This window comes from Sus scrofa, chromosome X (genome assembly GCF_054392235.1).
Source record: "Sus scrofa isolate SSC_HxYL_T2T_F1_AM1 chromosome X, Sscrofa_HxYL_maternal_Yorkshire_Landrace_v2.0, whole genome shotgun sequence".
Lineage (NCBI taxonomy): Eukaryota > Metazoa > Chordata > Mammalia > Artiodactyla > Suidae > Sus > Sus scrofa.
In genome coordinates this window covers 72,290,100-72,317,194 of record NC_139401.1, presented here as the reverse complement: position 1 = coordinate 72,317,194, position 27,095 = coordinate 72,290,100, and the positions used below count along the sequence as shown (strand labels likewise).

Sequence of the window (27,095 nt, the reverse complement as noted above, 5' to 3'; positions counted from 1 at the left end):
AGTTTCAGGACTAATCTGAAAGAGGAAGAAGAATCTGTATACACTGGCTAGCCTTTGTGCCCTGCCCTCTTTCCTCTTGAAAATAGCAACAACTCATCTTTTCAAAAAAGCTTTCAGGCACCCTGTGAATGGCGTGTACTTTCAAGACCTTCCGGGGTATTAAGATTCATTGTACAGCTCACTAGGGATGATTAGCTTTCCAAGGGACCAGTAGATTGGATTTACTGAAGACTTGGAACTTGCTTCTGAGAGTGAATGCAAAAGGATCATAAACTGTCAACCTTGAAGTTAGCAGGTAAGGAGATTCAATGTTTTGGTGCTGCGACCAGAAGAGTATGTAGCAAAAAAATCTGCTGATGATATATTTTAGCAAATTTCCAGGAGTTTAGAAATAACTAATTTAATTTGCCTGCTTTTAAGGCCACTGGTAAGAATTCTTTCTGCTTTATTCATAGGCCAGATATTTGAAGATGTAATTAGTCTTTTAATGAACATTGTTCAGTGCTTCTGCCAGGGGCTTAATGCAGCAAAACACAGAGGAGACATTTCCCAAGCCTCTAGCACCTTTGCAATCAAGTCAGAAATGTAAAGGATATTTTTAAATCCTATATTAAGGACTCAATGGAGTTTCTATAATATGTAGTAACCATTTCACTCAATATGAAAAGAAAATATAGTGACTGCTGAAGGTAAACTAGTCAGTGAAGAATGATTTGGTATCTTCACAAGGTAGTTTTACATTCATTGTGCTACCTGAATCTATCAATGTTCCGCAATTTAAGCATGTGTTACTATCCTTGTTTTGCAAAAAAGGAAATAAACTCAAAGGGGTTAAGAAATTTTCTGCAAACACACCACACAACTGTAATTGGAGAGTTTTGACTGGAAACTGCAAATAGAAAGCTCTCACAAGTATAAATCAATATAAGGAGATTGCATGATTTGGTAATTTGGACATAACTGACATACACCAGCTTTAAACAGATCCAACATTTCATATACATTTTAATCAATATCTTTAGCCAGGAGCATTCTTCTACTCAGAAGCAAATAAACTCTTTCCACAGGTAAAGAAATGGGTTGGCTAGTTCCATTTATAGGTTTAAAAAAAAAATCGGAAAAACAACCTGAGTTCAGTAACAAGATTAAGTTTATGGTATCCGTTAAAATCATCCAAAAATATTTGCTCTGCTGTTTTACCAGTAATTGTCCAATCAGAACTGAAAGCACTCTGTGTTTACATAGTAAATAAATAACCTAAAGTACTAAATTTACATCCATCTCTCTAATAAAAGCAGTTCCTCAGGTCCCCTTAATATTTAAATGACTACACTAGCCAATCACCTACAGCAAATTAAATAAATCAGCTTGGTGGCCAACGAACCCAAATAGAATGAAAGATTTAAAAAGTGAAGATTTAGCCCAGTCTGAATCCAGCATTAGGTGTTTTCCTAGCCCAGAAACATCAATTTCATTTTCTACTAGTTTTTCCCTCCTACCCTCAATCAAACTTTTGATGTTTTAGGAAATATTTAACTGAGATAAAAGTAAAATTCTTCCATGGCTCAGAAAATTATACATTTTCCTTTGAGATACTATTGGCTGATAATAAGAGATTAAAGAGACAGTACCAATCCTTAAAGTACATATATGACCCTGAGGATTTGATGCCATAAAGGATAACTATAGTAATTTCCCAAATAACATAGCTCTGCCTGGACCTCTCCTCTGATTATTTTTTTATTTTTATGTTCTTATTAAAATAGCTCATCTATTGTAATTCGGTTAAACACGTGTCAATTAAGCTCAATACAGTATGTGGCATGAAGTAACAATAATACATATTTCCTGCCCTTGGGGAACTTACAATGTTTGTGGGGATATAAGATCTACAGAACATAAAAAATGAGACAGTAAACCAATGTTATGTTTTTAATGGCAAAGGAGTTTGGGGGAAAAAAAGATAAAAGTGGGCTGGGATGAATGGAGAAGGCATCACAGAGAAGATAAAATGAGATAGGACTAAAAGAATATCTAGGATATGAGATCATGTTGAGCAAACTTTCTGTGCACATATTAAGTGATGAATATACATTTTTTAATTCAATTCTAGTCACAGAAATGCTGTCATAAAGATACTGTGTCAAGACTGAATTTGACACCTTCAGGGTATACTGTGGAGCCTGATTTTGCTAGGGTAAAGGGCTTGAGTTGTGATGTATCAGAAAATACATCTGAATCAAAATTTAGAGCTAGATTAGTGGACACTGAATTCCAGGCACTTTTTAATGGAAAATAATATTAACAAAATTTGAATAAGGGAGGACATGATATGATATGATAGCAGACGAATTTGGGAGAGTTTCATAGGCCTGACTACATTTGGAAACAACTGGAGATGGAGAGACCACTTAAAAGAGTAGAAGTTAATGGAGCTCTGACTAGATTGGTGGCAGTGGAAATGGAATTCAGAGGAACTCAAGATATACTTTAAAAAGAATAATAGATGGAGTTCCCGTTGTGGCAGCAGTGCTTAACGAATCTGACTAGCATCCATGAGGTTGAGGATTCGATCCCTGGCCTTACTCAGTGGGTGGGGAATCTAGCATTTCCATGAGCTGTGGTGTAGGTCACAAGTGTGGCTAGGATCTGGCATTGCTGTGTATGTGGAGTAGGCCAGCAGCTGTAGCTCCAATTGGACCCCTAGCCTGGGAACCTCCATATGCCGCAGGTGCAGCACTAAAAATAATAATAAAAAAAGAATAATAGATGAAAGTTGGTGAATGATTAGATATAGGCAGCATAGGAAAGAAATAAGTCAGAGCTATCTCTGAAATTTTGAACCCAGGGGATCTGGGCATTGCTGTTACTACTATTAGTAGAAATAGGTAATTTGGGGATGGAAGTGAGGAGTGCAGGACATGATGAGTTCTGGTTTTGACCTATTGAATTTGAGGAGATAGCAAAAAAAATCAAAGAAACATGTCTAATGCACAGTTATAAATAATGGCTGTGAACTTGAGTGTTGGGTAAGAGGTGGAGGCCAAAATAAAATCTGGGGAGTGTGATAGCCAAAACCATAAGAATTATTCAGCTTTGGAGTTCCTGTTGTGACTCAGTGGTTAACGAATCCAACTAGGAACCATGAGTTTGTGGGTTCAATCCCTAGCCTTGCTCAGTGGGTTAAGGATCCCGCGTTGCTGTGAGCTGTGGTATAGGTCGCAGATGAGGCTCAGATCCCACGTTGCTGTGGCTCTGGCATAGGCCCAGTGGCTACAACTCTGATTAGACATCTAGCCTGGGAACCTCTATATGCCACAGGTGCAGCCCTAGGAAAGACCAAAAAAAAAAAAAAAAAAAAAAAAGAATTATTCAGCTTCGAAAAAGCAAATCTAGGAGATGACCAAGGGCTGAAATTCGTGCAATGCCTACACTTTCAGTCAAAAGGAAGAAGAGGGTCCTGAGAAATAAGAGCCACAGAAATATAATTCTTCTCATCAAAAGATTAGGAAAAAAGGGTCCTAAGGGAAGGTATCAAGTTATTTATTCTTTTAAATCTCCCCTGCCCAACAGTAATTACTATAGTGCCTCATACACACCATGAGTAGAATAAATATTAACTTATTCTAAAATAAGCAAGCATGGGGATTTTTTGCTTCAAGCTCTCTTCCAGTTTGAACTCTGTCATAAACTCTGCAACCTAACAGTGCCTGCCCTGAACTACTTTGCTCATGTATTTCAAGGGGAGGGAAACTGGGCCTGGATAACAGCAAGTTCATTATAGCTTTGCCTTCTAATAAGCTGTATGTTCTCTAGCAAAAGTATTTCTTGATTTCTTCATGTATCAAAAGCAGCGATGAATTTATAGGGTTATTTTTCAGATCTATTAAAATAGTTACTATGAAAGCAACTTGAAAATACAAACCACTATCCAAAAGGGTTTTGTTTAAAGTCCATTCCAGAAGAATAAAACATAACAAAATTGATTGCATGTGGAAGGAGTAGGGCAAGTTACTTTCTGCTCCCAACACTACATCCTAGACCAGGAGCCTTACTCTAAGCATTAGCAATCTCATCCTACTTCTAGGACCTGTCAGTAGGATTCAGCCCTCTCATTACTACTAATTCTACAATATGTGTACACACCTCAATGTGAAATCTGAAAGGAGTAAAATATTTAAGAATGGAATTTAAGAAGAATATTTTTTTGAAAATAGTATTTGCCTTTTTCACTAGCTGTTACTTCCATTAAGTCTGTTGATACTTAGGCTTAAATGCTGAGGGTCGAAATAAGTCATTGAGTTCTGAATGTAACACTGTATTCTGCTACTATTTATTGAGTCACTTGTACAACCACAGATTTAGTTATGATACAAATAACTAAATCATGTTCCAGAATATATAAGTAGGTATAGTGTATGTGTGTCTCCCTAAAATACCAAAACCTAAAGTTATTTTTATCCTTCACACCAATGTTATTTGGGCTTCAGGCTACATGGATGCCTAACATTGTATGATTTGAGTGCCAGTAAAAAACAGATTTCCTGGTTTAATCAGGTGTGAGTAAACTCCTGGAAGATAGATTCATACTAATCAACCCTACAGAATAGATTCTTGTATTGTTATAATGTCAATTTTTTCATCTGTACTGAAGAAATACAACTACTAATAAGACTGATAGACTCATAGCAGATAGTGGCACATTCTCATTCTCACAGAAAAGACAACAAAGAAAGCCATTTAACCTGATTAGATAAATCCATGTGTTTTACATCCATTAATTCATATTACAATGCTGTTGATAAAACACTGTCAACTGACAATTACTTTTGCCTTTAGCTGGTTGGTGAGGAAGACCACTGTTTAAATATAAGTTATGCATCACAAAATCCTTCTATCCTGCTTCCTCTTTCCATCCCATCCCACTTTATCCTATCATGATTCCTTCTTTCTTTGTGCCACATGAGCTTTTCTATTGGATTTAGGGGGTAGCATATATGAGAGAAAAGAGAAAAAAAATCTTTACATGTTTGGGAGAAGTTAGTTAGGAAGGGGCCTTGGCAGAAATGGAGGAAACGAGACAAAACAGAAGAGTAAACATAAATCTTTTAGCACTTAGAGCTGGTTTTCCTTTTAAAGAATAAAATGTCATTGTCTTATTTAAAGTGTTTATAGAATTGATACATTCCAGACACTTGAGCCCCTACTTAAGTATAGATGATGAAAAAGGAAAAGGAGCTGAGATCTAGAGTTAGAGTCCCTTGGCACATTCAGGCTTTCATTTACTTTTCATCAATCCATTTTCCCTAAAAAGGAAAGAAAAATACAGTTTAGAATCATATTTTGATATGTCTAACGGTTAAGACTTCTCAAGATGTCTCATCTATTTTAGATTAACAGCCTTTGTTTTTACATAGAGCTGTCTTTGTGTTGTCATGGATTTGACACAATAGGTGAAATTAAGTGAATAATAACAAAACTCAATCATCTCTGACACATTTTGTGTACTTATTTCAAAGTTCCTAGGAACTTCAGGCCTTAGAAGATATTAAAAGCTTATTTTCATTTCAAATTGGTTGCCCTTCATGTTTAATCTGAAACTAAATTCTTATTTATGACAAAGGCTTTCAATAAAAAGCAATCTCCTGAAGAACAATTATCAGGCTTCCAAGATCCAGGCATCTAAATACCAAGAAGTTAGAGACAGGCCTCAGAGTCAGCTGTGAGGAATGGCCTCAGAACTTAGGGGGATTCCAAGTTGCTAATAATTAGAGACCTGTACAGGTATCCCTGGAAGAAGGTCACCTTTATAGTTAGTGCTTTACAAAAAGTTCAAAAGTATGTAAACTGTCTGTAACATATTTTTACCACCTAAACTAAGAGTAGAACTATCTACCCACAGTGCACTCTCACCCACATTCATGACTTCTCAAGATTTCTATTGCCATTTTGTGACTTGCATTTTCCTTCAGATCTTTTCTCATGCACGACTTTATTTTGATTACATAGGATAAAATATTTGTAACAATACTATGCAAGGGGGCACACAACAAAGTTAGTTTTTTTATGGTTTTTTAAATTTTATTGAAGTATAGTTGATTTACAATATTGTAATAATTTCTACTGTACAACAAGGTGATTTAATTATACATATATACATATCCATTATTTTCTAAATTCTTTTCCCATGTAGGTTACCACAGAATATTGAGTAGAGTTCTCTGTCCTATACAGCAGGTTCCCTTTGGCCAATCATTCCATATACTCCAGTGTGCATATGCCAATCCCAAATCCCCAGTCAATCCCTCCTCCACCAACCTGTCCCCTTTGGTAACCCTAAGTTTTTCAAAGTCTGTGAGTCTGTTTCTGTTCTGAAAATAAGTTCATTTGTATCATCTTTTTTAGATTCCACAAATTAGTGATATCACATGCTGTTCATCTTTGTCTGACTTACTTCACTTAGTATGATAATTTTTAGGTCCATCCATGTTGTTACAAATGGCATTATTTCATTCTTTTTATGGCTAAGTAATATCCCACTGTATATATGTACCACATATTCTTTATCTATTCCTCTGTTGATGGACAGTTAGGTTGCTTCCACGTCTTGGCTATTGTAAATAGTGCTGCAATGAACATTGGGGTGCATGTATCTTATTGAATTATGGTTTTCTCCAGATAGATGCTCAGGAGTGGGATTGCTGTATCATATGGTAGTTATAATTTTAGTTTTTTAAAGAACCTCCATACTGGCTTCCATACTGGTTGTAGCAATTTACATTTCTACCAACAATGTAGTAAAGTTCCCTTTTCTCCACACCCTTTCCAGCATTTACTGACTGTAGGCTTTTTGATGATGGCCTTTCTGACTGGTGTAAGGTGATACCTCATTATAGTTTTGATTTATATTTCTCTAATAATAAGTGATGTTGATCATTTTTTAATATGTTTTTTGGCCATCTGTATGAGTGACATTCTTTTGAATGCCATAGTCTGAGTTTCTTTGGGACTTGACAGTGTTTGGAATCCAACTGTTTAACAACAATGTGGCCCAACTTGATAGGTGTGATGTTGTTATCCCCTTAAGGATGAATAAGCTACTGGAGAAGAAATCTTAGAGTGACTGTCTTAGAGCTGTCAGAATTGCAGTATCAAATCCCCTGTAGTTTCTAATGCTAGGGAGAATGCTACTAAGCATATCCCTGGAAATGCCAAGGAAAAATACTACTTATTGTAATAATAAGGCTACAGTGATGACAGGAAGGACTTTTTACTCTCCTCCCCAAGATCATTTACTACCTCGAAAGAAAGCCACTTTGATTAGTAGTACAAGCCTGGTTGTTTATAGATTAAAACACCATGGAGGGTGTGTAGTGTTACTCCAATCAATAACCAATAATTTGATAAACATTTATTGCACATTTTTCTTCTTTTTTTTTTTTTGGTTTTTTGGGGCTGCACCTGTGGCATATAGAGGTTCCCAGGCTAGGGGTTGAATCAAATGACAGCTGTAGCTGCCAGCCTACACCACAGCCATAGCAACATGGGATCCAAGCCACGTCTGCTACCTATACCACAGTTCATGACAACGCCAGATCCTTAACCCAGTGAGCAGAGCCAAGGGTCAAACCCGCATCCTCATGGATACTAGTCAGGTTCGTTAACCACCGAGCCATGATGGGAACTCCTATTGCATATTTTTCTATGTGCAAAATATTCCAATAGGTTAGGGTTTGGATTCACAGAGCTTAAAGGAAAAAAAGGCTGGATTTCTTTCTCCTGCCCTAGGGGAATCTACAGTTCACCTAAGGAAACAAGATTCCTACACATTAAAATATGCAATACAAGATAATAGAAGATTAATTGCCATATTATTGGTACAAGCAATAAACATAATACAAATTCAAAAAAGAGAGAGATAGAGATGGGTGGTCAAAATAAGTGTAGGAAGTGAAACATGAGCTGAGCCTGATATGAGTAGGAAAGATAATCATAATAACTTGCATTTGTAAAATATCTATAATTGACAAAACACTCATATTTATTGATCCTACTATTCATTTAGCAATCATATGCTATATCAAAAGATGAATAAAACATTGTCCCTATAATTAACTCAATGGAGGGAATTACTTTACAATTTATATATATATATATATATATATATATATCAAATAATTACATTGTATATTTTAAATATATTATAATTTTATTTGTACACTTTACCTCAATAAATTTGGGGGGAGGAAGCATTGTCCTTCACATCCCTGACCTAAACCTAATGATAAATAGAACTAACTTTTTTCATTTGACAATAATAAGATACATGGATAATAGGAAAGAGGGCATTAGGGAGTTGACCAAATAAAAGTATGGCACCACTGAGCTGCACCCTCATGAAAACTAAGTTTCCTGCATCTTACCACTATTCAGCAGAAATGGAGGAAGTATCTGTCTTAGAAGCCTGAGTTCTGAGTCCCCCACTTCCCCTTCTGCTTTGGCCTTGCCCTTATCACCCCACCCCTGCTGGCAGTCCTCCAACATATGCAGACCATCCGGTACATGCTAGCATTTACTAGAAAGGTAAAGGAAGTCTTTGGGAGGCAGTCAGCTTACTAGAATCTTAAAACTACATCCAAATACTGACCTAATCTTTCAGTCTCTCTTTTTGGGTGAATTAAAAAAGCACCCATCATCAGGGTTACCCAGATCTTACTCAGACAGATTGGGTTTTAGATTCTCAATGATCTCTCACTAAGAAGATTCATAGTTCGAGTCTCCTCAACTCTCCTACAGCCCCTCCAGACCACTTTTGCTTTTTTATTTTAAACTCTGCCTTCTAGTCTTTCCTAAATGTATGGATACAACTGCCATACCTCCTTTCCTTTCTTCTATAGTGATTTGTAAATTGTCCATCAATAAGTCGTGATCCCCTACATTCTTTGATTTTTCAGGTTTCTTTTAAAAAGACTCTACCATTCTACAGGGGTACTCATTTCACTTCTACTTTACACTGTTATCTAGATTCCTGCACAATAGCACCTATGTTTCCACATCAAAAACATACTCTATCCTCCACCCCCAGGACACTCACCCTGAGGGGTTAAATTACTCAAAATCTCCTAAACCATACAATTACTCTTCCAAAGTTGTTCAATTAGGAGAGAAAGAGAGCAAAAATGAATAAAGCAGACTCATTGTCATTAGTGGGCTTACCATCTAAATGGGTAAGACAGACATGTAAGCAAAAAGAGTAGTTACAGCATTGTAATAAATCAGATAATAAAACCATGAACAAAGGAGCATTTATAGAGAATGACCACTTTGATTTAATCTTGAAGTATAAGTAGAAATTTGCCAAGTTCACCTCTTTGACCATATAAGGATGAAAGAAGATTCATAGTTTGAGTCTTCTCAAGCAGCCAAGGCATGATGAGATTAGGATCCTGAACTATATTGGTAGAAGAGAGAGGATCAGGAAATTCTGAAAAATAAGAACAGAACTTAGAGTTTACATGTGAAGGGTGACGTCAGTGTTGGGTGGAATCAAATATGACACCAAGTTCTGATCTTGAGTGACTGGAAGACTATTAGTCAATGGAAAAAAAAAGTCAGTTGGAGAATTTGGTTTAGGGGGAAGATGATACATTTATCTTTAAGCATGTTGAAATTGAGGAAAATTGCACTCCAAGAAGACTAACCTAATATGGAAATGAAAATGAGAGACTAAATTTCAGGCGAATAGTTTGTGGCTGAGACAGAGATTTGAGTCTTCCACTTAACTGATATTTATTTATTTATTTATTTATTTATTGGTTGAACTTGCAACATGTGAAAGTTCCCAGGCCAGGGATCAAAACTGCACCACAGCAGCAACCTAAGCAGCTGCAGTGACAATGTTGGATCCTTAACCCACTGCACCACAAGAGAACGCCAAAAGTAAGCATATGGAAGTTTCCAGGCTAGGGGTCAAATCAGAGCTGCAACTGCCAGCCTACACCACAGCCACAGCAATGTGGGATCCAAACTGCATCTCCAACCTATACCACAGCTCATGGCAATGCCAGATCTTTAACCCACTGATTGAGGCCAGGGATTTAGCCCACATCCTCATAAATACTAGTCAGGTTTGTAACCCACTGAGACACAGTGGGAACTCCCCAGAAGTGATCTTTGTAAGCCATAGAAATTGGTAAATTCTCCAAGAGAATGACAAAAGTAAAGAGTGAAACACCACAATTGGCTATCTGAAAAATCTGTCATTGATGAAGGGAGACGAAAAGGAAGAGTGGGTATTGAGGCAGCTGTGTGGTAGCAGAACTGGCCTCTGGGTTATAATGCTGGAGCTCTAGTCCCTGCCCTACACTAGGTACGTGCTCTTGAGCAAGTCATCAGTCCATTGGAACAGCATTTCAAAGATTACTTCTGGATCAAATTGGCACTTAGCCTTGGAATAACGAAGAGCATGTTCTACTGACATGAGTCAATAATATAATTTTCCTCAAAATAGAATGGCAGAGAATTTCATTAGCCATTCATTATGTTCCTGCTGTGTATGAAAACCATTCTATGTATGAAAACCATGCTGTGTATGTTAACCATTCTTGAAGAAAAATGTGAACGTATACAGAAAAATAAAATAGTAAAAAGAAAACATGAAGATATAATCCCTGCTTTCAAAGATCTTTGTCCTAAAAGAAATCTATAATTTAGCAGTAAAGATTAGGCAAATACATAAGTTACTATAATAAAAAGAAAAAAGAGGTATAAACCACATTTTTCTCCCTAGAAAATTCCTCCTAGGCATTTCTTCTTTGGTAGGAAGAATTCAAAGTTAGTTCTCAAGATTCTTACCCCCTGGCATACAAGCCCTGTGTAATCTCCTCTCCTTGAGTGTGGGTGGGACCCATGAATATGAGGAGTTTTTATTCCTAGAATACAATCAGCTGGTTTTCAATTAACCAAACCAGAGATTATCCTGGGTTGGACTACTTAAAAAGGTGAGCCCTTTAAAAGAAGGTCAAGAAGTCAGAGAAAGACGTCAGAAGGGTTTGAAGATATTTCTTTCCTGATGATCTGGAAGAAAGCAAACAGTTATGTTGTAAGAGAATTGGGGCATGCTTCAAGGGCTTAAGAATGGCTTCCAAGAGCTGAGAGTGGTTCTTTGCCAACAGCCAGGAAGAAATGGGACCTCAATCATACACTAACAAGGAATGAATTTTGCTAACAACTAGTGATCCCTAGCCTCAGATGAGGTCTCAATTCTGGCTTACAACTTGATTGCAGTCTGTGAGACCCTAAGCAGAAGACCCAGCTAACTTGTACCTGAACTCCTGATCCACAGAAACTATGAGAAAGTAAGTGGGTATTGTTTCAAGTTTGTGATACACAACAATAGAAAATATAATATACCTTCTAAAATCTTTTTTTCTTTTTATTGATGATGACTATCTAAATGGAAACCAAAAAGTCTGATTAAAAATTTTAATTTGGTTCTAAACTCAGCACTGTATTGAGAATGTTTTCTCCAAGGTCACCACTGGCCTCCTAATTACCAAATACAATTGCCATTTTATGAACTTCATTCTGTTTGGTCTTTTGGTAACATTTGAAATAAATGACCATATTCTGTCTCAAAATTGCTTCTTTTACTCATGCAATACTATCCTTTTTTTTTTTCTTCTTACCTCTCTTCGATACACTTTTTCTGTCTCCCTTCCTTTACTATATTCACTTTACAGATAAGAAAACTGAGTATCAGTGAGGTTAAGTAACTTGCACAGTAAGTGGAGAAACCATGATTCCACTTCAGATCTATTCTGGTTCAAAAGCCATTATGTTTTTGCTACTACATCCACATTGACCTTGTCTCAGTAGAAAATTAGCTGAGTTTTTTTCCTTTTTTTCCTCTATTTTTTTGTATAACTAAAAAAGTTTTCATTTATAAAACAGAGAACTTGCTATAAATAAGACATGATATAGAATAAAACTAAAATTAATCTCAAAGTGAAATACAGGAACTATGGGTCCATCAGGGAGAGTAGAATATTTGGCTTCATCTCTCACCAAGTCATTCCATGCCCATACAAGTTGGTTTTTAAGTTTTCTCTATAATCATACAGTAAGTGGTATCTGCTTAGCAATACCTCAGTCTACATAGTTTTCTAAGATTAAAAATTCTAATAGCTTGCAAGAATTATAGAGCAAGGAAAGAGCACATGCAATTCTAAACCATTAGAGAGATGATCAATAAACAGGACAAGAAACAAGCTCTCTTTCTCTTTGCAACCTATTACAGAAAGCAATGTGACTTAACATAAAAAATGTCCTCTGCAACATGTACCACTCAGTCCTATTTTTAAAACTTAAACTAAGAATTTTTTATTTGGATATTGTTTTCAAATTCTAAACTTTAAAATAACTGAAGTTTATAATCTCACTGTGGAATTTTGGGTGTTTTAAACAACTATGATCCTCTTGTTTTCCCAAAACATGAACTAAAGAGATTTTCTGCCACTCCCTCAACCCACCACCCATATCTATCTTTCAAAAGCACATTTTTAAAACCAACAAACTTATCTTAAAATTATTAAAGTTCCTTTTCCTCTAATTTTGAATTTTTCCATTAACTTCCTAAATTTGGGGAAAAAAATAGGTTCAGTGTAAATTTTCACCTATCTCCTTGCTCCTTATAAAAATTATGCCTCTCCCCTAATGCATAATATTTTGGTTTCTTGGGCACTTAATAGCCCAAATAAGTGGGTCCTTTTCCCAAAGTAAAAATATTTTTAATTTACTTTACTCCAACAAAGTGCAATCAGTAAAGTCTTCAAATTTAGATTAACACAGCTTTCTTTGAATATTTTCAGACATTTTCTCACATTCTTCTGGGAGACAAAGTCCAGAATTAAGTTTATCTCCTAAGATGATTTTAGAGTCCAAATGCCAGAAAGCAAACAAACTCTCATTTCCCACCTGGGTGATCAAAGTTGGCCCTGGCATCTCTCATGATTAGGGTTGTTGGAGACATCAAGTATACTTGTTTACCTCCCAAGATATTACTTATAAGGAAATAAAAATATTTATTATTTGTTTATATTGGATGAATGACAGGTAAAAATAGATGTTTTATTGTTCAAAAAATGATCCAAGTGGAGTCGGGCTTGGAGATAGGCCTGGTGAGGAAATGGTTGGGTGGAAACCAGGAATACTTGTAAATGATGACAAGATAACATAAAAAGAAGTAGTTAGACTTTGGTACTATAAGGCATGGCCTCAGTACAAAATCACTGACTTGAAGAGAAAGGATATTTACCTACTTTAGTAAGTCATTATACTATACTAAAGGGATACGCCTGTTAAGACAATCAGAATATTAAATAGCATGTCGGGGTAAACTTGTCCCTGAACAAAGGTTTCCCAAGATTCACTATTTCAATAATTAAGCTGCCATTTTTCATCCCACAGCCTATCTTAGTTTGAGATGACTGCACATCCAAAAATATACCACAGATTATTTCAAGCATCTCTTACCGAGAGCCCTAGGCTCCCCTTAGTACTTACTGTGGATTTATTCTTTCTCTAGGTAGTGAGACTTCTTGAGCCTCTGCCATTATCACCTTTGTGAGACAGAAGATTGGATAGGAGGCTAGTGCTATATTGTGGGGGATATTACATGAAATGTAGGGTTGGGACTTGATTATAGTCATTTATAGACACATGAGCAAAAAGGGTAAAACCAAGGATGAAAAATGACTAGTCTGATACAGATGGCCAACAGGCACATGAAAAGATGCTCAACATTGCTAATTATTGGAGAAATGCATATCAAAACTACAATTAGGTATCTCTTCACACGAATCAGAATGGGCCATCATCAAAAAGCCTACAATTAGTGCTGGAGAGGGTGTAGAGAAAAGGGAACTCGCCTACACTGTTGGTGGGAACATAAGCTGAGGCAACCACTATGAAGGACAATGTGGAGGTTAATTAAAAAACTGAAAATAGAGTTACCATAAAATCCAGTAATCTCACTTCTGGGCATATATTTAGAAAAGATAAAAACTCTAATTCAAAAAGATACATGCACCCTAATGTTCACTGCAGCACTATTTACAATAGCCAAGACATAGAGGTAACCTAAATGTCCAAAGACAGAGGAATGGGTAAAAAAGATGTGGTACACATATACAATGGAATACTACTCAGCCATAAAAAGAATGAAATAATTCCATTGCAGCAACATGGATGGACCTAGAGGTTATCATACTAAATGAAGTAAATCATACAGAGAAAGACAGATATAATATGATATCATTTATGTGGAATCTAAAAAATGAAACAAATGAACTTATTTACAAAACAAAAATAGACTTACAAATATAGAAAATGAACTTATGTTTACCAAAGGGGAAAAGAAAGAATGGATAAATTATGAATTTAAGATTAACAAATATATACTGCTGTACATAAAATAGATAAATAACAAGGGCCTACCATATGGCACAGGGAACTATATTGAATATTGAATAATAACATATAATGGAAAATTACATATATATTCTTATATATATGAATCACTTTGCTGTACACTTTAATGCAACATTGTAAGTCAACTACAATTTTAAAAAGTGACTAGTCTCGCAATCGTGTACACGATTATGTTGAGAGGAAAGAGCCTGAAACTAAGGGGTCATGACAGATATCTCCAGGAGTTACAAACAGTTCAGCATGACTAAAATAAAAGGTGCATGTGAGAAGTAGGAGGTTATAACAAGTCATCTATGTCTGATTTCAGGAGAGCCAGGACAGAAGAAGCAGCAGCAGGAATGAAGAGAAACAGAGAGGAAAATGATCAAAACTTGGTATCAGAATGTATAAATATTAGCTTAGAAGAGTGCAAAATTGCAAAGGAGTCATATCCCTCCTCCCTTCATGCCCAGATTCCCATATCTGTGCTGTTTTCCTCATCTGTAATTTTAATTTCATTGTCTTCAGCTTTTGGATTTCCATTGCCTTCTTCTCTTTCCCTCTTGCCCCATCAGCCTTAGTAAAACCCTCCCAGACTCCTTCCATCTAACTGAGATGACAGGGTCTGATAAATTTTGTCATTTTAAAAGAAAGAAAAGCCTCTTAGAAATTCTACAGAGTAGATTTCAGTCATCAGTTAAGATATGGATGGATGAATTGTTGGTCCTGGTACCCTAAATCCATATGATCAAGCAGGATGGTCATCTCATACAAGAGATGATTAAAAAGAAACTAAGATGACTTTAGGAGTATCTACCTCAGAGGATCTGAATAATGGTGATTATATTGCTAGAATCAGATATGCTGTTACTTATTATAAAGCAAAAGGAGTAAGGTCAGGGAGAAAGACCTATGAGCCCTAGAAAGTGGGGCTACTTTACATCATAAAATCAGCACTTAGTTAGAAATCATTGTCAAAGCTAGAACTGAATTGCTGTGTTGCCTTTAGAGGGCCTGATAAATCCTGTATCCTGAGCACTGCTGAAACATTCAGAGAGGAATGAAGTGAGTCTTTCTCTCAGACATTCACCTGAAATAAACTCAGGAAACAATTAGTAGTCTTAAATCAAATTCACAAATGACTCAAGTCTCTGTTTCTCTTTACTTAAGCCATAGATCTCTTATCCTGTGTGCTCTTTTTTCTAAGATGAAAAATAACCAAGGGGGAAAATAACAGGAGTTACCCAATGGTTCAGCAGGTTAAGGATCCAGCACTGTCACTGTGGCTCAGGCTGTGGCATGAGTTCTATCCTTGGCCCCAACTTCCACAAACCATAGGCATGGCCAAAAAAGAAAAAGGGGGGAAAGAACATACCCTGATCTTCCTTAGTTTATAGAATGGCAAACTGAAAGGAAATTGAGAGATCATATAAAACAACCCTACTGAATTGCAGTTAAATGAAGACATGCCAGGAAGGGAGTGATTTACTCAAGAACACAGTTAATCATCCACCACAACCTGAGATATGAGCTAGGTCTTGTGCCTACCAGTCCTACAAATTTCCACCATGCACATTGTCTTTCTCCATGCAAGATTCTCTCTGATTGTGAAAAGACATCAACAAAATGATATAAAAATTAATTAATTCAAATAAACCAATATTTAAAAGGCACTGTTATGTACAGCATGAACTAAAAAATAATCAATAAGACTTGATTATTAAGTCTAGTGGAACTGGGGTAGGAAAAATGGGGAAGTTTAAATTGAACAACCACAGAGATGAGCATGACACGAAGCAATAAATGAAAATTACCAAGAAAAGTACAGACAAAATAATGTAGAATTTCAAAGGAGAGAAATATTGAATTGAGAAGATCAGAAATAGCTTTTTGTTTTAATAAAAGCAGAAAAAAAGAGGCACCATTGCTATCTTCATGTAATAGAAGACATTAGCCTGGGGACTTCCTGGGGACACTTAAAGATCTCCCTGGACCACATTTAGAAGGCACAACAGTACATAAATCTTTTATAGGTAGCTTTATTGTAGCAAAAATAAAGTGTATGGCATATGAATTGGGACTTTATATTAGATTATCTCTGGAAACTCTTACTTGTTCACTGGAACTTGACAAGGTTACAGATTCAATGGAGGCTAAGGGCTGATGCAAAGTGAGTAGATGATGATGAAGAAGAAGATAGATATAGATAGATGATATAGATAGTTTTACATGGACTTAAGATGAGCTAAATAAAAGATCTGAGTAACTCCTGAATTAAGTAATGGAACACAAAGGTTATATATTCATGCATAAGAGTGGTAGAATCTATTTTCGGCAGAAGCTGCTGTCAGAGACCAGAGTTCTCAAGTAAACCAAAAAAAAAAAAAAAAAAAAAAAGAAAACGAAAAAAAAGAGGAGCAAGGAAGAGTTCCCATTGTGGTGCAATGTAAATGAGTCCACCTAGTATCCATGAGGTTGTGGGTTCAGTCCCTGATCTTGCACAGCGATGGGGAATCTGGTGTTGCTTTGAGCTGTGGTAGAGGCTGCAGATGCAGCTCAGATCCTGCGATGCTGTGGCTGTGGCTGTGGCTGGCAGCTGTAGCTCCGATTTGACCCCTAGGCTGGGAACCTCCATATGCCACAGGTGGTGAAGCCAAAAAAAAAAAAGGAGTAGGGAATAAAAGTATTGAATGTCTGCTACGTGCAAATCTCAGAATTAAGAGAACTATAGAAGACACCTCAGAATGCCAAACTTACATGCCAAACAGTTACACTGTTGCCCAGACAGTGTGACTTTAACTCACTTGTGGATGTACTGAGTGGGCTAAATTGTAAATGCACTCCTACCATGGAAATGGATAACTAGTATATTAGTCTGATAATACTACACTTCTCATAGATGGGTCTTGGAAATTGGAGTTCCTGCTGTGGCTCAACAGGATCAGCATCATATCTGTAGCACCAGGACACAAGTTCAATCCCCCACTTGACACAGTGAGTTAAAGGATCTGTGTTACCAAGGCATTAGGTGCCATGGGGCAGCCAAAGAAAACAAAAAACAAGAAAACCTAAAAACCTCTCTCTTTCCACATTGGGGAGAAACATAAGCTTTGTCTAAACATAAAACAGAGCCTAAGTTAATTTTCACCATAGAGAAGATGTCTGGAATCAGGTAATTATAGGATTAGAAAGGATATTTTTATTAAATATTCAATAAGTATATCTTTACTGATTACAGAAACCTATGTCAAGTCAAACTAAAAATGTTTTATGACTGAGTAACAAAATATAAAAGCCAACTCTATTTGAGTATTTTCCCATCTGCAACCCATACGTCCCCCAGATTGCTAGTAGTAGCTTACTTACGTCAACTCCTTGCCTGAAGAAGAAGAGAAAATTCTGAGAGGGAGAAGAAATTGGAGAAGATCTGAAAAATGTTTATCTGAGTACATGGTGGATTCAAATAGCAATATCATAGCTGTAGTTTTAGGTTCCTACTTTAAAATTTGTCTGTGTTTCAGGGAGTTCCTGTCGTGGCGCAGTGGCTAACGAATCCGACTAGGAACCATGAGGTTGCGGGTTCGGTCTCTGCCCTTGCTCAGTGGGTTAACGATCCGGCGTTGCTGTGAGCTGTGGTGTAGGTTGCAGACGCGGCTCGGATCCCGCGTTGCTGTGGCTCTGGCGTAGGCCGGTGGCTACAGCTCCGATTCGACCCCTAGCCTGGGAACCTCCATATGCCGTGGGAGCGGCCCAAGAAATAGCAACAACAACAAAAGACAAAAGACAAAAAAGATAAAATTTGTCTGTGTTTTATAATATTGTATTTTCTTTATTTTCCCTTTGATTTCCTTTTTTTCAGTAGAGTTCCTTTGGAAAGTTCCAGCCTACCTATACTTGCAAAGAATAAACTGGAGGAAGGTGCTTATTTTGTTGGCACTTAGACCACAAATAAATGAAAAATGGCCAGCATCTGGGGTCCTTGCAAACAGGGATGAAAGTTGCCATAGACAACACAAATTTAGAATACAATTATACAGGCCGCTACTGTTTCAAGAAAGCCCTTCTTTGTTCATTTCTTGGAGATTTGTTACATACTTTGTTAGATTTTCTGATATGGTTTAGCTGAAGATACATGCAGTCATGAAAACTATACAAACTATAAAACAGTGTGTATAGATAGATGATAGAAAGATAGATAGATAGATAGGTAGATAGATAGATGATAGATAGATAGATAGATAGATAGATAGATAGATAGATAGATAGATAGATGTAGATATGCCAAATCAGTGATAAAAACCTTAACTATTATCATGAGTTTTCAGGGGGAAAGTCCAAAGTCCTGTAAGTCATCAGTCCTCCAAGGAAAACTGTCCTTAAGCTATCACAGATAAATATACTTGATATTTTTAATGTTCTAATTCCTCTTCCTAGTAAACTAGATCCTTGGATGTAAAGTTCCAAGTTATTTATAGCAAACTGTTTAGAAGAAAAAAATAAGTAAGATATCCTGGTTTCATAGAGAGAATACAATTTTTATAATACTGTGTTCATCTCTAGCTACAGAAACTACATGTGTATAATAACAAACATGTGTTATCAGTCTTGGTCTATATTCAAAATTATCCCCCTGGGGATGGAAAAATGAATGGAGTGAGAAGAAGGAGGCATGGACTCCAAACACTAGCTCTAAATCTGTCAGTAAAGGTTTGATATCCCATCACACACCCTGCTTAAGGCTGCTAAGCTCCCATGACCCTTCTGGACTGCTTGAAAAGTCATTAACTTCCTTTTCAATCTTATGATTTCAGCCTAGGCTTCATCTGATACTACATCATAAGAACCACTGACCACTAACCAGAAACATTCGTGAAGGGTACTGCAGTGCCAGAAAGAGGTATTGCTCCATTTTCTAAATGAATGTTGTTGTTTTTTTTAACTCACTAGTTATCTTAACAAAGTAATTTCCTTCATCACCTGTACTAAACATTAAGTTCATTTATGTTTGTTTCTTGTATATGTTAATAAATTACTAGCCCATTTATTTTGTGCTAAAACATCTCTTACCATACTGTACTGTAATGTTTTCATACTTCTGAGCCATCACTCCTCTCCCCCACCATTCTATGAGCTCCTCAAAGGCCAGAATGGGTTCTGAGGCATCTCTGTATCCATATAGTGTGGGGTCTCATTATCAAGCGATCACAGTAAATTCTATAAAAATGAATTAAATGCTGCTTAACAAAAGAAAAAAAATCATCTGTAAAATGAATGGCTTGAACTAAAAGATCTCTACCCCTCTAGGATTCATTACTTGTTTGAAAGAGTCACAATCTTCCCTTTTTTGGCCTAATATAAGTCATTGACTTGACTTACTTATAAATAAACAATTAAACCTAAATATAAAATTACTAGGAAATCTTATATTGGTCTGTAATGACTGAGAAATTTATTAATGGGGCTAGAGATCATCTATTTATTTGTTTTTTATTAATTTATTTATCAATACTTAGCATCTTTCATTCAAAGAACTGGGAAATTAAATTTATTTCTAATATTTAACAGACAAGTAAAATAAACAAATGGTTAATCTATTTCAAGATATGGATGCTTTTTACAGTTAGCCTTATGATTTTTTGCTTTTCCTAATACTTTATGAAGCAATTTAACAGAGAAACTATGGGCTCTGAAGCTGAGAAAGTTTTAAATTATATCGAGCGAAAAGATATATTTAAGTGGTTGAAATGATAAATAATATTTTCAAATGATAAACTAGTCCCATAATTCATTTACTCATTCATTCCATTAACATTTATGAGTACTTATGGGCAAGGTATATATGTGTTAATCCTTGTGAGATGCCTTAATATATAAACCAGATGGTCTATGAGAGAGGATAACATACACATACAAATCATTGATCTAAAAGATGAATTTAAATTTCCCTAGAAGGGAAAAGATAGAAATTACTTAGAAACTAGGCTGAGGGAAGGCTTAGTCAAGAAGGTATAATTTGATCTGAAACGTGAGTAGATTTCCATACACAAATATGGAGGAAAGTGCATTTCAGGAGGGGGAAATACCATGAAAAAAAAGACATGCAGGTGGGAAAATGTATAGCACATGTCCCTGGTATAGTAAAATAGTTGTTTCATTGAACTATAAGGTGTGCAAAGAGGAGGAATGAGAGAGAATCTAGGAAAGTTCCGTTTAAATCAGACTGCAGAGAGCCTTAAATATCAGGTCAAGAAGTCTGGATTTTATTCTGAAAGCTCTGGAGGACCATAGCAGATTTTTAGAGCAAGGGCATGAGATAATTGGAAGCAACAATGTATGGAAAATTATTCTGGAAAGAGTTTATAGTAGGCTCTAGTGAGAGTGGTGGTAGGAAGGACAAATGGCAAATATCTAATACCTTTCAAGAGTGGTTCTTAAAACAAAAGCTATATCAAAAATCTCAATAGCACCATCTAGTGCCTCACAGACTAACACTGAGTGATTTGGAGGAAACCCAATACAAGACTAGAATAAGTTTAAGCAATTTCTCTTTCTTCAACAGTTGTACCTGAGTTCAGAAAACCACTGATGAAAGAGGCAGGTAACTAGAAAGCAAAATGAGAAATAATGCAGAGGTTGGGGATAGTGAACTAATTTTTCTCTATTATCTTAGGTTTATACCCTCAGAATGATTTATCTTCATTTTTTTTTACTATATACCAACAGTTCTTGGTGGAAAAAAGTGACATTTTTTTTTTGTCTTTTTGCCATTTCTTGGGCCGCTCCCGCTGCATATGGGATGTTCCCAAGCTAGGTAGGGGTCCAATCGGAGCTGTAGCTGCCGGCCTACGCCAGTGCCACAGCAACGCGGGATCCGAGCCACGTCTGCGACCTACACCACAGCTCACGACAATGCCGGATCGTCAACCCGCTGAGCAAGGGCAGGGATCGAACCCGCAACCTCATGGTGCCTAGTCGGATTCGTCAACCACTGCGCCATGACGGGAACTCCCGACATTTTTAATGAAAGAAAAAAAAAGTAGGACTATGAGATGGACAAATAGATGGATGACACATCCTAATATAAATGTTTGAAGTAGTAAACTTGGGAAGTTATGTCCCTTCTCCAACCCCAACCGTAGTCATCTGTACCTGTAGCCCTCATGCAGAGACTAGATCAGTTCCTTCCACTGCTGGAAGTTCTTGCAAGATCAGTCTTTCCACCTTACTAACCTAACCCCTCTCTTACCAGGGAGCAAGAGCTATGTAAAAGGCCAAAAATCAGACTTCACCCAAAGATTATCCACAATATTATGTATTGATGAGTTGCTCCCACATTCTTAAATAATAAAAGAATCTGGAGGAACATCAAAAAAATCACTATTTCCACTCTATCTCATCTCTAGCTCTCTCTCTCCTCAGAGCTTGCTGACTGCCCAGATAAAGCTGAAGTGTTCTAGACCAAGTAACAATCCCTCACTATAAAAGAAATGGCCATGTATGGTTGAAAATAAAGCTTTGAGTGTGGGTCTAGGAAGAGAACAAGGATGAACATCTACAACAATATTCTCTCCCAGAAAGTATATTCCATCTAGTTATGCTGCATCTTTCCTCAGAGCCTTAACCTAAGTTGTAGATTTTAGAAACGAATTTCGCCTTTTTTTTTTCCTTATTAAAATAGCTGGATGGCTTCTAAAGCTTCCCCAGCCTTGGTGTTCTGTGGTTCAAAATAGAATCCACCATGTTCTAGATTAAGATTCTCCCCCAGAGAGTGAGTTCCATGGATGACAAATTTAATTATGTCCCTAGGTATAAACATCATCTAGCAGATGTTACCTAGGAAGACTACTTCATGGGGGAACCAAATATTTTCATCCAGATTTTATTCTCCAAAAGAATCCAGTGCTCCTCAAATAGATAAAAAGATTAGATGGATAGATGATAGATAGATAGATAGATAGATAGATAGATAGATAGATAGATAGAAAGAAAGAAATATACTCATATTTATGAAACTACTATATTTAAAGCTTTTCTCTAATTAAAAATAAACCAACTTCAAAAGATTTACAGAATAGTACTGGAGTAATATGACTTAAGGCATACCTGTTTTAGCTAGGTCTTGAAGATTAAGAACTCCATCAGGCAAGCATGGGTGGAAGGGGGAAAAGAGAGTTTTCTTCATGCCCATAGTACCAAAACCCTTCACCTGGGAGCAAAGTCCAGCTAAATCTCCCTTCATTGCCCCACCACTCCTGCTTCCTACAGTGGTCAAAAAATATACATAGTGACACTATAAAGTGAAACCTTAGTACTTCCTATAATTTATGGTTGACTAAAAATTGACAAGATTTTATATATATATATATATGTTTTTATATATATATATATGTTTATATATGTATATTGTAGGCACCAAGCAGACATTCCTAGAGAAACATGGATGGAGTCCGAAATCTGACAGTATCTTCTGCCAGTAGTAATACATGCAATGACACTATTGATGACTTCCGCAATCAAGTATATTCCACCTTGTACTCTATGATCACCGTTGTGGGTTTCTTCGGCAATGGCTTTGTGCTCTATGTTCTCATAAAAACATATCATGAGAAGTCAGCATACCAAGTATACATGATTAATTTAGCAGTAGCAGATCTACTATGCGTGTGCACACTGCCTCTTCGTGTGGTCTATTATGTCCACAAAGGAATTTGGCTATTTGGTGACTTTTTGTGTCGCCTCAGCACCTATGCCTTGTATGTCAACCTCTACTGTAGCATTTTCTTTATGACGGCCATGAGCTTTTTCCGGTGCATCGCAATTGTTTTCCCAGTCCAGAACATTAATTTGATTACACATAAAAAAGCCAAGATTGTATGCATTGCTATTTGGATTTTTGTGATTTTGACTAGTTCTCCATTTTTAATGTCCACATCTTACAAAGATGAGAAAAACAATACCAAGTGCTTTGAGCCTCCACAGGACAATCAAGCTAAATATCATGTTTTGGTCTTGCATTATGTGTCATTATTTGTAGGATTTATCATTCCTTTTGTTATTATAATTGTCTGTTATACAATGATCATTTTGACCTTACTAAAAAATTCAATGAAGAAAAATATATCAAGCCGTAAAAAGGCTATAGGAATGATTATAGTTGTGACAGCTGCCTTTTTAATCAGTTTCATGCCATATCACATTCAACGCACCATTCATCTTCACTTTTTACACAACGACACTAAACACTGTGATTCTGTACTTAGAATGCAAAAGTCAGTGGTCATAACCTTGTCTCTGGCCGCATCAAATTGTTGCTTTGACCCTCTCCTATATTTCTTCTCTGGAGGGAACTTTAGGAGAAGGCTATCTACATTTAGAAAGCATTCTTTGTCCAGTATGACTTATGTACCCAAGAAGAAGACCTCCTTGCCAGAAAAAGGAGAAGAAATATATAAAGAATAGCTTAAACCCATCTCTGATGATTTTCCCAAACAAGTATTTTCTCCAGGCATTCACAATAAAAATAAGAATTTCCATTAATAATTTACAAAATACTTAACTGAGTATGTACCTATAAATCTATCTCATTTATGTATCCACGTTATTAGAGGTCCTAAAGATATTTTGTGTTAAAATTTAGCCTACATCTATTAACTCAACTATAAATTTTTTTATCATTCACCTAATAGTGCAGAATATTTATATCTTGGCACTGTTTTAAAAAAATGGGTTTGAGATCAAGGTTTTCTCCTTCAAATAAAAGCTTTACAAAGGATAAGAACTAGCTTTTTAAGATATAAATTTAGCTAATAGTTCTCAGTGATCCTAACATATCCCTTTGCATGCATGCCATCAGATGAGAACTGGAATGAACCAGGAACTACATAAAACGTACTATCACCGTCTTCCTTGGTCATACTGACTGGCTAGGCAAAAAGGGCCATTTCTTCCAAAAGAAAATTTGCAAGTGTTAGCGCAGCCTAGCCTTCAGCCAAATGGCACTAACAGCCATTGTACAGTCTGGAAACTGAGGAAGATAAACCTGATCAAAAGCCAGTTTGTTTCCAGTTTTCTTCTGCTTCTACCATAAGCTTCCAAAAAAGAATGATGGAGTTGTTTTTTCCCATTGATATAGATTGAGGTTCTTATAGGGACTTCTCTCCCTACATGACATACAACTCTTCCTTAAGAAACCAGACAACCAGCACCACCATATATGAACAGAAGTTATTAAAAATGTATCTAAAGAAGAGGAAAAGGGGTCTACTTTTCTACACACTTATTACTGGGATCAAAATTAATTTTGATGTGTTTCTGAATAAAAATTTGAAAGTCAATATTAAAAATTTTAAGAAGCACTTATATGTACACATATTTGTAAAATTATATTGAGATTTTGTTATATGCATTTATGATTAAAAGTTAATTATAAGCTTTGTTATTGTTTTATGTTTTTTATTGGCATGTTGACAGGATATGTTTACAGCATTTTTTTAATATTAAAATGGAAATTTTGTTCTTAAAACAGCAGTAGCTTGTTTATGGCTGAAATATAATATTCATGGGCAAGCTTTTGCTGAAGTGTAGTCTGTTCCTTAATTCTATGTTTCAAAAGGTGCCTCATCTCAGAGGAAATAAATGATAATGGTGGAAAAAAGAAAATCTAGGAAAGGAGAAGATTCTATCTGAATCTGCCATGTGTAGGTTATTTCTATTTCACTTCTAATGTTGCAATCACTTATATAGAAAATTTGAAAGAGGATCTCTAAGGCACAGTGATAAATGGTGCCCATTTATTTTTAACATACCCGAGATTCAGCAGTACCTTACTTTGCCCTATTTTTTCCTTATTTGACAAAGATAAAATGTAATAGTTATAAAATCAGCCTTCATTTCTCATTTACTAAGCTTTCTGCTATTCAATAGGTATAGTGTAGTAACAGAACACTACGTTGAAAGCCAGAAGACCTGGATGCTGTTACTTACTGGTATTGAAACTTAAAGAAAGTAAAATAAATTCTGATTATTAGCTTCCTCACTTGATAAATGGGACTAATAATACTTGTCCTGCATTTCTTACAGGGCATCTTTGAAACTCAATTGTGATCGTAGTATATATACATATTTAACCCACATATATTAAAGTTTTACTTGAAAAATACATGGTGTGATATAATTTATCACACTAAATATAAAGTATTTAGAGATGGTTTGTTATACATACTAAATCATATTTACTACATAGATTCTCATTTCTGAAAGAATTAGAACAAAATATGGCCATAGTTAAAAATTTATTGCACATAAAAGAATCTTGTTGCTTATTTATTCCTACTCTCAGGTTTTTGCCTATGTTCTGACTTCCAGCCACAGCCCCACTTCCTCCTACACAGAAACATAGCATACTTCAATTACCTACAAGCTCACCATGAATTTGTTCTTGTTTAATGTCATGTATTTATAGCCTATACCACACTATTTTGTACTTCCTTTTCCCCCAATTTTTTGGTGAATATTAGCATTTTCTCCCAAAATGGAATAATCACTTTTTGGAATTAACAATTCCTTGAGGTTGAAAATTATGCCTTTAAATTATAGTGCCTAAAATTTAATGAGCTTTTGCTCTGTTTTAAGTGCTTTATCTATAGCAATTCATTTAATGCTTACAATTGTCCTGTGAGGTAGGTACCATTATTATCTCTTTTTTGCTGATTTACAAACAGAGGCGCAAAGGGGTTAGTAACTTACACAATGTCAAACAAATGGTAAGCATCAGAAACTGGGTTCAAATCTAGACAATCTGATTCCAGATCTCCTAAATTATTAATTTGCTATGCTATTCTCCTGGGCCTTCAGATATCTTCGAAATATAAGGAGTAGGAACAAAAGTTTTTTAATGATTTATTTGTTCTTTTTTTAAAACCAGGCTTAATTAAACTACATGCTTAAATTTTTAAATAACATGAAGACATGGACTATGACCTAATGCCTATGATTTTATTTGTAAGAACATCTTAAGAATATTATAAACTGTCTTGGAACATTGACATTATAAATACTTTATGTATATAATTCCTAATGGCTATATAATACCCTGTGGCATTCACATGCCGTATCTTCGAGCATATTTCTCTGGTCTCTAATTCTTTCAAATCTCATTAGCTGTCCAAGATCTCTTTTATTATACACTTAGCTTTTTATTTTGTTCAGCCAATATGGTTTATGTATCTGAAAAAAATAATTTCATATCTTAAAGCACTGCTTTGTATTTTATTCTCCAGAATAAACATACATGGTTTTGTGTACGTGGATTGTAAACTTTTATTTTCTTGTATGTCAAAATCTCCTAGCTTTTCACTCTAGTGACACAATTTTGCATTTTAATTAAATTTTTTTGGCCCTGCCTGCATGGGGAAGTTCCCAAGCCTGGGATCATATCCACAGCACAGCTGCAACCCAAGCCACAGCACTGACAACACTGGATCCTTAACCCAGTATGCCACCAGGGAACTCCCTTAATTGACTTTTGATAGCTTTCTGAGATAAGCGTATTTCTCAATATCTACCTCCTAGTAACCCTTTAGTGACTCCATGGAAAATCCAAATGGCATTATTTCATTCTTTTTATG

At 36.0% G+C, this 27,095-nt stretch overlaps 1 protein-coding gene across 5 annotated transcripts; it reads left to right on the top strand.

Moving 5' to 3' along the window:
* Positions 1–26,771, top strand: CYSLTR1 (cysteinyl leukotriene receptor 1). Of its 5 annotated transcripts, XM_021079498.2 has the most exons (4): positions 1–295; positions 11,175–11,357; positions 19,281–19,366; positions 22,879–26,771. In XM_021079498.2, exon 4 carries the CDS (start codon positions 22,906–22,908, stop codon positions 23,926–23,928), a length of 1,023 nt encoding a protein of 340 aa, XP_020935157.1. In that variant the 5' UTR covers positions 1–295; positions 11,175–11,357; positions 19,281–19,366; positions 22,879–22,905; the 3' UTR covers positions 23,929–26,771. The 5 variants fall into 5 exon arrangements, 4 of the variants coding, with proteins under 4 accessions (XP_020935157.1, XP_005673791.1, XP_084862440.1 ...); XR_014834586.1 differs by lacking the exons at positions 11,175–11,357; positions 22,879–26,771 and adding an exon at positions 21,281–22,462; XM_005673734.4 differs by lacking the exon at positions 11,175–11,357.
* The last annotated feature ends 324 nt before the right edge of the window (positions 26,772–27,095 follow it).